We start from the raw sequence: 16,374 nt of genomic DNA, 5'->3' as shown, positions 1-16,374 counted from the left end.
TCTTTGTTACATGCTGTGGAAGTGAATCAGGACATGCTCACCAAACACCTTTGTGAAATTTTAATGAGTGCTAGGCAATTGCAAAGTATCCCTTTACAGCATGAAATATTTCTATAGATTACAACCTACATACCATGATTCAACATCAACATAAAAACGATTTATTATCCAAGCAAAATTGCAAAATAAATCCTTAACACATTGGCTCAACCTGCAAAGATTTAACAGTCCAATATATTCCTGTGCTGTTAATACACTTGAAGTCAATATTATTAATCCTGTGGCGATGGATGAAGTGGCAGGAAGAGACAGGCATATTTAAAATCTTCCCCTTCATTTTATGATCATGTTCATTTTCATCCCCCTCAACCATCCATATTTTTGAGGTGACCTTCCTTTCACCTGCTTAACTGGTTTGAAAACAGGAGTATAGAAGAAGTCTCAGTCATCCAACGAGCCAGAATATTGACTGCTGTCAGGGGTTCCACACCCGTCGCACCCTCAGTAACAGGGTGCCCTATTGCAAGCATCCAGCCGCCATCATCTCCACTTCCACCCTGTGTCGCACCATGCCTCAAAACTGGGAGTAGATTTCTCACACCACCCATAATTGGCTGGCTTCCCCACTTGCCAGATACCAATTGATTCTATGTGGCAAGATCAGCAAGGAAGTCTCACAAGTGACCATGCAGCCAGACAAAAGGGATATGACCCCACCATTGAATCTTCCACACAAACAGTAAAATGCAATCTTTACTCCACCAACTTTCAGACTGCGCATTTTCAATCGTAACAACTCACTGCATTTTTTCCAGGTCCTCTTTAGATCTTTTGCCAACTATCTGTGTTGTCTAGTTACTGACTATTCTGCCACTGGAAGCAGTCTCTCCTTATCTTCCATGAATTTTCAGTCTTTATTATATTTTCCTTTAATCATCTGCTGTAAAGAGAAAAATCCCAACGTCTTCACTTCTGAAGGTCATCATAGAATCCCAACAGTGCAGAAGGAGCCCATTGAGTCTGCACCAACCGCAATCCCACCCAGGCCCCATCCCCACAACCCGATTCATTTACCCTACCCTGTCCCCTGACACTAAGGGTCAATGTAGCATGGCTTATCCACTTAACCCATACATCTTTGGTCTGTGGGAGGAAAGCGGTGCACCTGGAGGAAACCCAAGTAGACACAGGGAGAATGTGTAAACTCCACACAGACAGTGACCCAAGCTGGGTATTGAACCCAGGTCCTTGACGCTGTAAGACAGCAGTGCTAACCACTGTGCCACCCATCAAACTGCAACATTAATACTGTTTCTAGTATTTTGTTTTTATTGTAGATTTCTATATACCTGCAGTATTTTTACTAATTTGAGTTTTTCTATTCTTTTTATATAATTGAAGTCCCTTGGCCCTGGCATCAACCCTCACAGTCACTTAAAGGTTCAAGGAAAGATCCTGTGAACCAAACATTAGTAAACAAAAAGTACAGAAGTAAAGAATACTGCATAAGCTACTTATCTAAAAAAAAACAGACACTGGAGATTATAATTAGTTACAAGTCAGTAATGAGTTTCAATTTTCAGTATCAAAATCATATTTGGCATTCGCCTGTACTGATCCTTGCATAAGATTAATAGTGAATGTTTACTCCACAGTTGATGCTTATTTATTGTACTCTGATTTCTACTTTGATTTTGAATTCAGGGTCTTTTCTGTTGGCAATAATTTAGACAGGATTTCCCAGAACATTGGAAAAATTCCTTGCTCTTCAAGTAAAAACAAAGGATTTTTATCTTTCTTTAAGCCACTGGACAATGCATCAGTTTAATGACTGTTACAAGTGGCAATGTTTTGACAAGGCAGCATTCCCTCAGTTCCGCACTGGACTGTCATTTTAGATTATGCACTCCAGGAGAAGTTTACTTTTTGGTTCGTGAACAATGTCACAGGACATTAATTATATGTCATTTAATAATAAATTCTGGCTTACACATTACAATAATCCTGTAGTCAAACAGTGCATTTTCCAACATAGCGAGCAATGCCACAGATTTGTTTTTAGAATAGATCTTGGTATACAATAATTACAGAATTACATCAAATATTCAAGAACACATTTGTCTATCCATCGAATATGAACCAGGACCCTCAAAGAATTAATGCTTTTAATGCTATTGTTCCATTTTTGCATCCAATTAAGAGCTCTAAATACAATGACATTTATTTTAAATCAGGACACATACATTTTAATCATGGGGCATAACCTCAAGGTAGGTACATGAAAACAAATTGCTTTTAAGTTCATGCTACTAAATATAGCATCTGCATCTCTTTATCACAGGCCACTATTGTTAAATTTATTTTCAGAACATCTATTTGAACATTCTTGTGTTGCCCAGCAACAACCTATAAGTAGTTTCAGGCCTATTAGCACTCTTGGTCTTGAATCATTGTATATAATGGATAATGGTGATTTCACCTGGGTACAACACAGTGACAGGCTTAATCCTCAGCACCTACACAATACATCAATTTAACCAAAATAAATCTCGAAGTTTAAAGTTTTGATTTCTTAGTCAAGAAGTATGGCTCCTTAACATTGCAGTGAAGTTACTGTGAAATTCCCCTAGTTGCCACATTCTGATGCTTGTTCGAGTCAATGCACCAAACCAGCATGTCTTTCAGAGCGTGGGAGTAAACTGGAGCACTCGGAGAAAACCCACGCAGACATGGGGAAAACGTGCAAACTGCGCACAGAGACTGACTCAAGCTGGAATTCAAACCCAGGTCCCTGGCACTACAAGGCAGCAGTGCTAACCCCTGTGCTGCCTCAAATGCTAACTGCCCAACCAACCCACAAGCCTGAGATTAAGAGTCTCAAGCTCTACCGACTGAGCGAGGAAATTTTAACGATTGTAGCCTTCAAGCTGAGTAAGCGCGCAGCCGACAAACATTAATTTTTATCAAAGGAGCAAAATTATCATCAAAACTTATTTTTAATTCAAATGTTGCCAGACCATTTAGTAAACAACATTCACAATCAACTTCTGCCAATCTAAGCAATTACAAATGCAGATCACTTATCAATAGTCTGCATGGTAAAGATATTTTTGTAGGCAGGCTGCCTGAATTGAATGTGATTTAGTTTTTTGCTTTGGCAAAGTTTTGTAAAGTTCTCATGCTTCAAAGCAGAAAGTTATCCAATTAAATTTGAACATCAAAATTTCAGAATTACTCGCAAATACTTTGGACAAAGTTAGTTGGTTCATGGCTGTTGGCAGTAGCAGTTCAAGGAGACCATTCACCACCATCTTCACAAGAGTAAATGATAATTGCTGGCTTTGCCAGCGACACCCATTGCCAACAATTGCTGACACCCATATCCCATGAAATAACATAACAAACATTCCAGTGCAGCTGACCATTGGCCTTCCAAACATCAAAGGCACCTGCTGTGGGGTACTGTCTCATGCCAAGCCAATTACGAGCTCCTGGTTGGTAAAGTAAGGTGACAAGCTTCAAACCAAATCAACCTTCTTGTTATAAACTCAGTAACCCAAGAATAGCTTCCCGGTGGCACCTGGAGGAATAAACCATCACTAGGAACCATGATTCTTGACGTGGAGATGCCAGCGTTGGAATGGGGTAAGCACAGTAACAAGTCTCACAACACTGGGTTTAAGTCCAACAGGTTTATTTGGTAGCACAAATTTTCAGAGCACTGCCCCTTCATTAGGTGAGCCATGATTCTTGCCATAGCTCCAGAATCGCTTACAAGTCAATGCCCAACAGGTAGGCGAGTCCGAGGTGGTTGAACAGCATGATACAGTTCTGTTGAACGCAGTTTTAGCTAGCTGAACTCCAGCAGTTCCCCTACACAACAGGGATCCCAGAGCCTTCCCTCTGCTAACCTGAGCTTAAGTTCTGTGAATTTGGATAACTGGGTGATATTCCTACAAGAGGAATGTGCAATTCATGCTAGGCAGATAGAAAGGAGGTTCTACCTGGTGAGCAATTTTTGTACATCAAAAATTCAGTTGCTGAATAAATGAACTGATAATACAAAACTAAAGCTCAATTGACTGCCGTTACATGCCAATATATTTTGAAACAAACTCTCCACTGCTTTATTCTATATAATACAAGTTGACTTAGGGCAATTAGCTTTTGGGAATTTATTTGAAGGGTGAAGGCTGTGAATGTCATATTGGCTTGCACAGAAGGGCAAACTTTCATGATTTAAACTGCAGCAATAACTTGTCTCATTTCATGGCTTATTTTAATAGGTTTAGCATATTGTAGCATCAATATATCGAAATAGGCTCAAAACTCCTATCCAAACCCAGAAAAAATGATGTCCTAAACTACCCCAGAGGACAGTGAAAGTTCAGTCATTGAGTATATTTAAGACAGAGATTGGTAGAATTTAAAACATGGGCTGGAATTCTCCTGCCCGCCATGAGAATTGTAGCGAGCAGGGGGTGGACCATACATTGACCTCAGGCGGGGGGAGGGCGTGGAATCATGCAAAGGTTCATTGACCTCAGGCGGGATTCTCCAGCGTTGAGGTGAGCGTGGCCAGAGAATCCAGCCCATGGTCTATGGAGATAATGCAGGAAAATGGCACTGAGGGAGAAGACAACCATAGCATAGTTGAAAGATGGAGTCGGCTCGAGAGCCTACTCTTGTTCTCATTTTCTATGTTCCTATATTCAAAACCAAAAGTTCTCTGCAATATATAAATTAATTTGTTTTAAAATAACTGTAGATTCGCAGGTTTCACTGTCCTTCTGAAATGGCCGGGAATAAGGTATTTACTGAAGAAACGAAACAATTTTCCGCTACTTGCAGCACACCTGTATATTACAAACTAATTGTTAGACACAAACCAGATAAGAAACAAATATCAAAACAGCTTAATGAAGTGCTTTCAGCTGTTGAAACAGCTCCATTATTCAATCTGGAGACCACTTCAAGTGCTTTACACGAAGAAGAAATACTGGATAAGCGCCTCTTATAATATCATTTTAACATGCTACATTGTGTATTGCTTGATGAGTACACACTCCTTATTGTTACAGACTTCCAAGAACTTACAGCCTCAGCAAAACTATAGCTTCAAAAAAATCTTCAGTTTCTGAAGTACAATATCAATTGCACCACCTAGTGATCATTCAGAAGCACAACAGAAGGAAAAAAACGATTTGATTTGGTTTATTATTTGTCACATGTATTGGGCTATACAGACAAAGCATACTGTCCATAGAATACATGGGGAGAAGGAAATGAGAGGGTGCAGAATATAGTGGAACTGTCATAGCCAGGGTGTAGAGAAAGATTATCTTAATATGGTAAACTGATCTTCAGTAAAGTTTAATTATTAGTGTCATAAGTAGGCTTACATTAACGCTACAGTGAAGTTACTGTGAAAATCCCCTCGTCGCCATACTCCGGCGTCTGTTCTGGTACGCTGAGGGAGAATTTAGCACGGCCAATTCACCTAACCAGCACATCTTTGGACTATGCGAGGAAACCAGAGCACTCGGAGGAAATCCATGTAGACACGGAGAGAACATGCAAACTCCACACAAACAGTGACCCAAGCCAGGAATCAAGCCCAGGTCCTGGCGCTCTGAGGCAGCAGTGCTAACCACTGTGCCATGGTGCAGCCCAACCATTCAAAAGTCTGATGGCAGCAGGGAAGCTGTTCTGGAGCAGTTGGTACATGTTCTCAGATTTTAGTATATGTTTCCCAACAGAAGAAGGTGGAAGAGAGTATTCCAGGCTGCATGGGGTCCTTGATTATGCTGGCTACTTTTCCGAGGCAGCTGGACGTGAAGGTAAAGTCAATGGATGGGAGGCGGGTTTGTATGATGAACTATGCTATGTTCACAACCCTTTATAGTTTCTTGTTGTCTTGGACAGAGCAGGAGCATACTAAGCTGTAATATATCCAGAAAGAATGCTTTCCATGGCACACCTGTAAAAGCTGGTGAGAGTTGTAGCAGGCATGCCAAATTTCCTTAGCTCCTGAGAAAAGTAACATGATGATGGGCTTTCTTAACTATAGCCAGCATGGAGGGACCAGGAGAGGCTCTTGGTGATATGGACACCTAGAAACTTGAAGCTTTCAACCATTTCCACTTCATCTCTGCTGATGTAGACAGGGGCATGTCCTTTACTACGCTTCCTGAAGTTGATGACAGTCTCCTTCGTTTCATTATTATGTCCATTTATACAGCAACAAATCACACCTTTCAATAGTGCATTACGGTACTTAAAGGGGTCAGTTAGCTCAGCTGGCTGGATGGCTTGTTCGTAATACATAACGCCGTCAATGGCACGGATTCAATACCCGTACCTGAGGTTATTCATGCCTTCTCATTCTTGCCCCTCACCTGAGGTGTGGTGATCCTCAGGTTAAAATCAACACTAATTAGCTCTCGGGACTTTTGTTCATAAGTGCTTTACAACAAGTTATTCTCAAGATGCAGTGACTGTTGTGCAGGCATATGATTGCCATTTTGCAAACAACAAAATCCCACAAAGAGCAATTAAATGAATGATAAGTTAACCTACTTTTGGCGGTTTCGGTTGTGGGGAGAATTAAGGTGAACTCCCTGCTCCTCTTTGAGTAGGGTAATAGGAAAATAATGTCTAGACAAAACACAGTTTAACATCGCATTCAAAGAACGGCATCTGTAAAAATGGTACACAGTCAGAACTGTACTACCGATGAATCCAAGCCTTGGAGTGAAGTTTAAAAAACCCCAGCATTTTCCAGCAAATAAACATAAAATACATCACAGCTGCTGTAAATCAATTGCTATAAGATCCAGAACATAGAGGATGCATTTCTGGTGAGGGAGAATGAGGAGTTAATGGCTATGAACCATGAACAAGTGGAGGTCCCAGGGGCTGAGGAACAGGATGGGTGGATAACTGTTAAGAGGAAGAAGAAGAATAGTCCAGGTCCAAAGACCACCCCAGTGGCCCCCCAAAAGGCATCGACAGGGGTACAAAAGGAAAGACAGGAGGGCCAGAATGACTCAGAGGGAAGGAAGGGGGCTGGCAATGAGATAGTGGTGGGGGATGACAGGAGGTTCTGTGGGCAAAAGCGTGACTCCAGGATGGTAGTCTGCCTCCCTGGAGCAGGGGTACAGGACATATCGGAGAGGATAGAGGGAATTTTGAAAGGGGAGGGGACCCAGGCAGAAGTAATAATACACGTAGGAGAGAAGGATGTAGGAAAGCAGAGTAGGGCAGATGTACTGAGGCAATTTAAGGAGTTGGGGTCCAAACTGAAGAGCAGAGCCTCCAGGGTGGCATTCTCTGGGCTGCTGCCTAGTACCAGCAGGGCTAGGAATAATGAGATCATGCAGTTGAATGCATGGCTTAGGGATTGGTGCAAGGTAGAGGGCTTTACTTTTGTAGGTCACTGGGAAGTATTTGTGAGAGAAGGGCACCTGTACAGGAGGGATGGGGAGAATTTGAATGGGAGGGGGACAAATGTCTCAGCAGGGAGGTTAGCTGGAGTGTTTAGGCAGGGTTTAAACTAATGGGGGGGGGGGGGGATGAGACTGATAGCTCATTAGACACTGGGGTCGGGAGCGAGTTGGGTGACAGGGTAGGTTTGGGTGAAAGAAAAATTATCGGGGGAAGGAGGTTCCGAGTGGGCCTGGAGGGTTGGACTGAGTCTGTTTCAATGCGAGGAGTGTGACGGGTAAAACGGATGAGCTTAGGGCCTTGATGTTTGTGAGGAATTTAGATGTGGTGGCAGTGACGGAGACGTGGTTAAAGGAAGGGCAGGACTGGCAGTTGAATGTTCCTGGGTATATGTGTTTTAGGTGTGACAGAGGAGGGTTGAAGAGAGGTGGTGGGGTGGTGTTGTTAATAAAGGAGTACATCACAGTAGTGCAGAGGGAGGATAACATGGAGGAGTTAGGGATCGAGTCACTGTGGGTGGAGTTGAGGAATAAAAAGGGAGAGATTACGATGCTAGGGGTATACTACAGGCCACCCAACAGCCCGAGGTCAGTGGAGGAAGGTATTTGCAGAGGCATTTTAGATAGGCGCAGAAAGAATAAGGTGGTTGTAGTGGGTGACTTTAATCTTCCTGGAGTGGATTGGAAGGTGCCTAGAGCTGGAGGTACGGATGGGGAGAAATTTGTAAAATGTGTGTTGGAAGGGTCCTTGGAGCAGTATATAACTAGCCCGACTAGGGAGGGGGCTATACTGGATTTAGTGTTGGGTAATGAGCCGGGGCAGGTGGTTGAGGTTGCAGTTGGCGAACATGTGGCTAACAGTGACCATAAGTCTGCCTACTTTAGGATAAAAATGGAAAGGGATGAGTGCCGACCGAAGGGGAAGGCACTGAACTGGGGGAAGGCGAGCTATAGCCGGATTAGGAGGGAGCTGAAGGACACTAATTGGGAGGGGCTGTTAGCGGGCAAGTCCAAGGTTGGGAGGCTTTCAAGGGCAAACTGATAACGTTGCAAGAAGGGCATGTGCCGGCAAAGAGGAAGGATGGGAAAGGCAGGATTAGAGAGCCGTGGATTACAGGGGGTATTGAAGACTTGGTCAGGAAGAGAGAGTCATATGTTAGGTCGAAACAACTGGGAACGGAGAGAGCGCTGGAGGAATATAGAGAGAGTAGGAGGGAGCTTAAAAGGGGAGTTAGAAGGGCAAAAAGAGGGCATGAAATGGCTTTGGCTGATAGGATTAAGGAAAATCCAAAGGCATTTTACTCTTATATTAGGAAAAAGAGAGTGGTTAGAGGGAAAATTGGTCCTCTTAGGGACAAAGGAGGGGAGCTATGCATCGAGTCTGAGGGAATGGGGGAGATCCTGAATGAATACTTTGCGTCAGTATTCACAAAGGAGAGGGGCTTGGTGTCTTGTAATGTCTTGGAGGGAGCTGTAGATCATTTGAAGGAAATATCCATTATGAGGGAGGAAGTGCTAGGGTTTTTAGGTAGCATAAAAACGGATAAAGCTCCGGGGCCTGATGGTATTTATCCCAGGCTGCTTAGGGACACGAAAGATGAAATTGCTGGGCCTCTGACGCAAATCTTTGTCTCCTCTTTGGACACATGTGAGGTCCCAGAGGACTGGAGGGTAGCTAATGTGGTACCGCTGTTTAAAAAGGACAGTAGGGATAACCCTGGTAATTATAGGCCAGTGAGTTTGACATCGGTGGTAGGAAAATTATTGGAAAAAATTCTTAGAGATAGGATGTATAAGCATTTGGAGCGATGCGATCTGATTAGGGATACGCAACATGGCTTTGTTCAGGGGAGGTCTTGCCTTACGAATCTTGGTAGAATTTTTTGAGGAGGTGACAAAAACGGTTGATGATGGACGAGCCGTTGATGTCGTCTATATGGATTTCAGTAAGGCGTTTGACAAAGTCCCTCACGGTAGACTGGTAGAAAAAGTTAAGGCACATGGGATACAAGGACAGGTAGCTAGATGGATTGAAAACTGGCTGGGCAACAGGAGACAGAGAGTAGTAGGGGAAGGGTCCTTTTCTGGATGGAGGTCAGTCACCAGTGGTGTGCCACAGGGCTCAGTATTGGGACCTCTAATATATATAAACGACTTGGAAGAGGGTGTACGTGGTGTGATCAGCAAGTTTGCAGATGACACCAAGACAGCAGGTTTGGCGGATACTGAGGTGGATTGTCAGGTGACACAGCAAGATATAGATAGGTTGGTATACTGGGCAGATAGAATTTAATCCTGACAAATGCGAGGTGATGTATTTTGGAAGGAATAATGCAGGGAGGAGTTACATGATAAAAGGTAGACCGATTAAGAGTATAGAAATGCAGAGGGACCTGGGAGTGCAAGTGCACAAGTTTCTGAAGGTGTCAACACAGGTAGAGAAGGTTGTGAAGAAAGCTTATGGAATGCTAGCCTTTATAGGAAGGGGTATAGAGTACAAGAGCTGTCGTCTAATGCTTCAGTTGTACAGAACATTGGTTAGACCACATTTGGAGTACTGCATCCAGTTCTGGTCACCTTACTACTGGAAGGATGTGGAGACCCTGGAGAGAGTGCAGAGGAGGTTTATCAGGATGCTGCCTGGTGTGGTAGGACTGAGTTACGAGGAAAGATTGGAAAAACTGGGACTCTTCTTAGAAAGACGGAGATTAAGGGGGGATCTGATAGAGGTAGATAGAGTCAACAGTGGCAGGCTTTTCCCTAGATTGGGGACAACTATTACGAGAGGTCACAATCTAAGGGTGAGGGGGAGAAGTATAATTTGGATACTAGAGGAAGGTTTTTCACGCAGAGGGTCGTGGGGGTATGGAATGCGCTACTAAGTAAGGTGGTGGAGGCAGGCACGCTGGGCTTGTTTAAGGTTTACTTAGATAGGCACATGAGTGAGACAGGGATGGAGGGTTATAGAAGACGGTATTAAAAAGGGTCAGAGCCTCGGGACGACACTGGAAATGTAATATTACATGTTAATGTTTTGTCTCTTTTAATCCACAGGTATTGGTCCACCTTGTTGTCAAACGAGGGGCATGCACAAGATGGGTCGTGCGTGGGCTGCTCTTGGAGGTTTCGAGAGTGGCCTAGTACTACGTGTCGTTGTGTGTGCTTAATCCTGGACCAGCAGACGGGCACCACAACAGCTCAGTGACTATCACTGCTGGCTGTGCAGATACATGGATTTGGGCCTGTGTCTGTGGGAGTTCGCGCATTCTCCCTGTGGTTGCGTGGGTTTCCTCCAGGTGCTCCTGTTTCCTCCCACACCCCAAAGATGTGCTCTTAGGCTGATTGGTGTACCAAATTGACCCTACACTATTCTCCCCTGAATCTGGCTACGTTAGGGGTACAATTCACATACACACGGGGCAGGGTAGGTGTAGGAAAATGTTTTGTTGAAATGGCAGTGTGGGCTCGTTGGGCCGAAGGGCCTGTTTCCCGTGTTGGGTTGTTCTTTGTTCTTCTTTGTATACCAGAGTTTGCTATCCTGAATCCTCTCAAGTTTGCTGCTCTATCAGTACTTTTTCCTTTTCATTATGGACAATGCATCCCAGGTTGACACAATACACTGCCCAAACTTAATTCATTCAAAATCCATTTACTGACACTGAATTAAAATTGGGCCAATATCAAATTTGAGTTCTTTGCCATTAAAATGATCAATAAGAGGCTCATCATTTTTTTGGTAATCAAATGTGCCCTTTACTTGTTCAAGGTGAAGGATGTCATTACTGGCAAGAATAATTTCCATTTCAGGCACCAGTGGCAGTATCATGGCCAAGTTGGATGAAGATTAAAGCTCTCAGTACTTTTCTCTAATAACGCACCACCAACTGCACCAAGGAGGCATATTTAAATTTCCCATACCAACTAAATCAGGGCCCAAGTTTCCCATAGAATTGCATTTTTCCAGATGGTTTTGCTCTGTAGACACATGGCTACTAAGAACTGGATAAAGACCTCCCAAATTCACATAGCCAGCAAAAGGAAGCAACTTTCAGCCCAGCAATCTGTGCTTAATTTAATCATGGACCAGGATTGAGAGGTCTATGACAGTGCTCATTGCTGTCATTGAATAGATCTCTGCACAAGCCTATCACAGAATCATTATGGTGCGGGAGGCTGCCATTTGGCCCAATGCATCTGCACCAGCTCTCCAAACAAGCATCATGGCTTAGTGCCATTTGCCTATCTTTTCCCCGTAACCCTGCACATTGTTTCCATTCCTGTGGTGAGAATTTTATCTGCCTTGATCATAGGATCCTACATTGCAGAAGGAGGCCATTCGACTCATCGAGTCTGCATCAATCACAATCCCACTCAGGCCTATTCCCATAACCCCATGCATTTACCCTGTAGTCTCCCTGACACTAAGGGGCAATTTGCATGACCAATCCATCTAACTAGCACATCTTCGGATTGTGGGAGGAAACAAGAACACCCGGAGGAAACCCATGCAGACACAGGGAGAACGGGTAAATTCCACACAGACAGTGACCCAAGTCGGGAATCGAACCTGGGTCCCTGGCACTGTGAGGCAGCAGTGCTAACCGCTTGAAGGAGGATTGCCTCTCACTCTGGGCTGTAGTGAGTTGTAGGATAGGTGGAGCAAAAACGACAGGTAGTTGTGGGGGCGGTTTATAATCAATGCACACTACGGGTAGAAGGGGACATCAATAGTGCTATCAAGTGTGTTAAAGGCAAAGCTGATGGCAAGTGCCGAGCTATTTAAATCCTAGGAGGAAAACTTGAGACAACCGTCTTCATGTTGTGTTTGTAATTGGATATTATAACACAAGGTTTTGAAATCTATAAATGATACCCTGGACTATTTGCAATGTTTTTATAGCAAAGTAAATGTTTACTAAGAAATATTAAAAAAAACTAAAATAGAAGTGCACTTAAATAAGTCAATGGCTTCGCATGATACTAATATTTTAAACAGTTCCAAAGAACCTTAATTAATTACCTTCAGAACTAACTTTCCCCATCTGTTCAACAATATCTTACAGATTTTAAGATCTATAAAAGTTCAGTACTTTTACCACAGTGCCTTTAATTGTCTTTAGGGTGCTCTTTTGATGTTTGGATTTGGCTTCATTCACACATCTTGTTGAGACCTAACAAGCTACTCCTGCTGTTGGCAGAGATCTAAAACAGCTATATTCATTGGTTTCAGTAGCATGGTAGCACAGTGGTTAGCACTGCTGCTTCACAGCACCAGAGAACCGGATTCAATTCCTAGCTTGGGTCACTATTTGTGTGGAGTATGCACATTCTCTCCATGTCTGCATGGATTTCCTCTGAGTGTTCCAGTTTCCTCCCACAATCTGAAAGGCGTGCTGGTTAGGTGCATTGACCCGAACAGGTGCCAGACTGTGGTGACTAGGGGAATTTCACAGTAACTTCATTGCAGTGTTAAATGTAAGCCTTACATGGTACTAATAAATAATAAATAAAATAAATACATTCTTTCCCTTTAATCTCTTATTTTCTCACCCAGTTTCTTTGGGCAAAGGCAGTCTTAAAATTGATTAACTTCATCTCTTTACTTTAGCTTTAGAAGTTAAAAGAAAAGCAAACTTCCTTTATCCATACTTCACCTATGACATCTTTTTTCACACCTTGTGTACCTTATCCTTTGAACCACAACACTCATTCAAATCTATTTCTGTTCTATAACCATCCTTCTAAATTACCATAGCTGAACATTTATTGATGTCTTGCTAATCTCATTACCATATCAAACTCTTAATTTGCACTCCCACAGTCACTCTGTCCCTTGCTTCAATCACCATTCACATACCCCAACTGTTTAAAAAAATAAGCAGAATATTGTCAACACAAAATATTACAATTTCATAGGTTTTCCTGACAGATTTTCTTGGCATGTGGCACTTGCTTAGCAATAACCTATTCACTGATGCTCATTTGGATTCTGTCAGCAGAGTCACTGAGCTCCTGACTTCATTTCAGTTTTGGTTCAAACATGGACGAAAGAGTTGAACTCTAGAGGTGAGGTGAGTGTGACTATCCTTGACATCAAGTTAGCATTTGACTGAGTATGGCATCAAGGAGTCCTAGCAAAAATGGAGTTAACAGGAATTAAGGGAAATTCCTGCTGGTTGGACTCATAGCTAACACAAAGAAAGATGGTCGTGGTTGTTGGAAGTCAAACATCTCAGCTCCAGGACATCACAGCAGGAGCTCCTCACGGTGGTGTCCTGGGGTCAATAATCTTCAGCTGCTTCATCGATTACCTTTCTTTCATTATAAGGTCAGTAGTGGAGACATTCACTGATGACTGCACAATGCTCGACACCATCTGTGACTCGTCAGATACTGAAGCAGTTTATGTCTTAATGCAGCATGACCTTGACAATATCCAGGCTTGGGCTGACAAGTAACAAACAACAGTTGTGCCACACAAGTGCCAGGCAACAATCATCTCCAACGAGAGAATATAACCATTGCCCCTTGATAGTCAATGGCATTAGTATCCCTGAATCGGCCATGATCAACATCCTAGAGGTTACTCAGCTGGACTAACCATACAAATATGAAGCTATGAGAGCAGATCAAATGCTAGGCATCCTGCAGTGAGTAACTCATCTGACTCCCCAAAGATTTTCCCCCGAGCGACAAGACACAAGTCAGGAATGTGGTGGAATATTTTCCACTTGCCTGGAGAGTGCAGCTGCAACAACACTCAAGATGCTCAACACTATCCAGGGCAAAGCAGCCCACTTAATCTGTACCGCTTCGACAAATATTTATTCCCTCTACCACTGATGAACAGTGGCAGCAACTTATACCATCTACAAGTTGTATTGCAGGAACTCACCAAGGCTCCTCAGGCAGCATCTTCCAAACCCACAACCATCTAGAAGGCCAAAGGCAGCAGACACATGGAAACATCATCACCTGGAAGATCTGCTCCAACTCATTCACCATCGTGACCTAGCGATATATTGCCATTCCTTCGTTGTCAAAATCTTGCAACTGGCTTCCTAACAACACTTTAGGTGTTTCTACATTGCAGCAGTTCAAGAAGGCAGCCCACAACCATCTTCTCAAGAGCAATTCAGGTAGACAATAAGGCTCTAGCCAACAATGGTCACATCCGTAAAAATGAATAATAAAAATAAACTTTCTTGCTTGCAACCATTATAATAGAAGTTGCATGTACAATAAGGGAACAAAGCTGAATCAAAATCCCAAGTTCTCGAGCAGTAATATGTACCAATCTTTTCATGTCACGTTTTAAATCACAAGGACAAAAAAAATGCTCTTACACACTGGGAACCCAGAGGCGGACTGTTTTGTCTCGGGATGCAGAAGCCACTAAATGACCAGAGGGAGAGAACTGAACTGAGAGGACTGCATCTTTGTGACCTACAAAACGATAGGCTCTCATCTGTGGTTTTAAGTTCCAGATCATGACACAGGAATCCATTGATCCAGTTGCTGTTAAAAGAAGACAAGGTTTTAAGGTTAGTTTCAAATCTGCAATGTAACTGCTACATTCCCTTTATTTAAAATTATGCACCAAGGCAACCTCCTTCAACCCTTGTCCTAAATTTGTAAACGGAATATACGATCACCAAATTCCATGATCTGCAATGCTATAATTTCTATGAAATCTGTCTCAAAATTTGTCAATTTTGATCAGTGTATTAAAACTGTGAACCAGAAGTTGATCTTTACCCAGGTTGTGGATCTCTTTTATCCTTTCAGGAACAGGGACTACCCAAAAAATCCATAGTTAGCAGTACTACTTTTCTCTCAGCAACTTTCACCCCCTTCTGTTCTTTTCTCACTGGATGATATTGATTCCTTAGTTACTTAAACCGTGATTCATCCATAAACCTTTTAGCAAACTAATGTAAGCAAACTATGACATTACAGCTAAGTCCAATTCTATCCTGATCCAACAAACGCCAAGGACCATCGGACACAGATTAAGAGCTGGATTTCTAGCGAATTTTCCCCTCTTTTATCCATGGGTGCAGAGGTCAGTTGTGCTCTTACCACCGTCCCAATTACAATTTGGCTTTCCTGATCTTAATGGACCATGTAATCAATGGATAAATTAGCTGAGCCAGCAAATAAGCCAATGAGAGAAAACAGGCAATTATTTGGCCTTGTCTTTGGATTAAAAAAGGTTGAAAAATTAAACTATGGCCCAGTTTGTTCTTTCACATGGAGGTAAAATATCCCATTGCTCTATTTTAAAGAATAGGGGAGTAATCTCCATGGACAATATTTTATCCTTTAGCATCACAATAAACATATTAACTGGCCACTACCACATCACCATTTCTGAAAGTTTGGTCTTCTACACAAATTAGCTGCCATATTTCCTACATTATAGTGACTACTCTTCAAAAAGTATTTCATTAGCTGTAAAATGTTTCAAGAAATCTGGTGATCATGAAACGTGCTACATGATGCAAGTCTGTCTTATTTTACATCACTTGCATGAAATTAAACAGATTAGGTATTTTGTAATAACAATTTATTGTATTGAACTTCCCTTCAGAAACATAGAAATTATGTTTTACAAATAATCTGTTTAATAGATGTAAACAGTCAAAGCTTAAAAATGTCAGCTAAATTAATGTTTTAGTTGTAAGTAGTTGTCACAAAACTTTCTGCATAGAAACTGTTTTCTACAAATATGTTATTTAAGATTCACGCATTCCACTATTTAAGAAAGGAGGGGGCGGGGAAAGAATTACAGCTCGCTAGCCTGACATCAGTTGTAGGAAAAATGCCAGACTCTATAATAAAAGATGTGGTAACAGGACACAGAAAATATTGGAAGGATTGGACAGAGTCAATGTGAAGTTATAAAAGGGATATCATGTTGAACAAA

General features: G+C 42.4%; 1 protein-coding gene across 1 annotated transcript in view; it reads right to left on the bottom strand.

Moving 5' to 3' along the window:
* The window catches only part of poc1a (POC1 centriolar protein A), a 110,684-nt gene that overhangs the window by 88,840 nt on the left and 5,470 nt on the right, over positions 1–16,374 (bottom strand). Inside the window, exon 3 of the mRNA XM_080181839.1 lies at positions 14,792–14,963. Coding sequence (XP_080037965.1) covers positions 14,792–14,963 — 172 coding nt within the window. The remainder of the gene's footprint in view (positions 1–14,791; positions 14,964–16,374) is intronic.

Source organism: Carcharhinus amblyrhynchos, chromosome 3, assembly GCF_965287045.1.
Source record: "Carcharhinus amblyrhynchos chromosome 3, sCarAmb.v2.hapA, whole genome shotgun sequence".
In the NCBI taxonomy this organism is placed as follows: Eukaryota; Metazoa; Chordata; class Chondrichthyes; order Carcharhiniformes; family Carcharhinidae; genus Carcharhinus; species Carcharhinus amblyrhynchos.
This window is presented reverse-complemented; position numbering and strand designations above follow the sequence as displayed.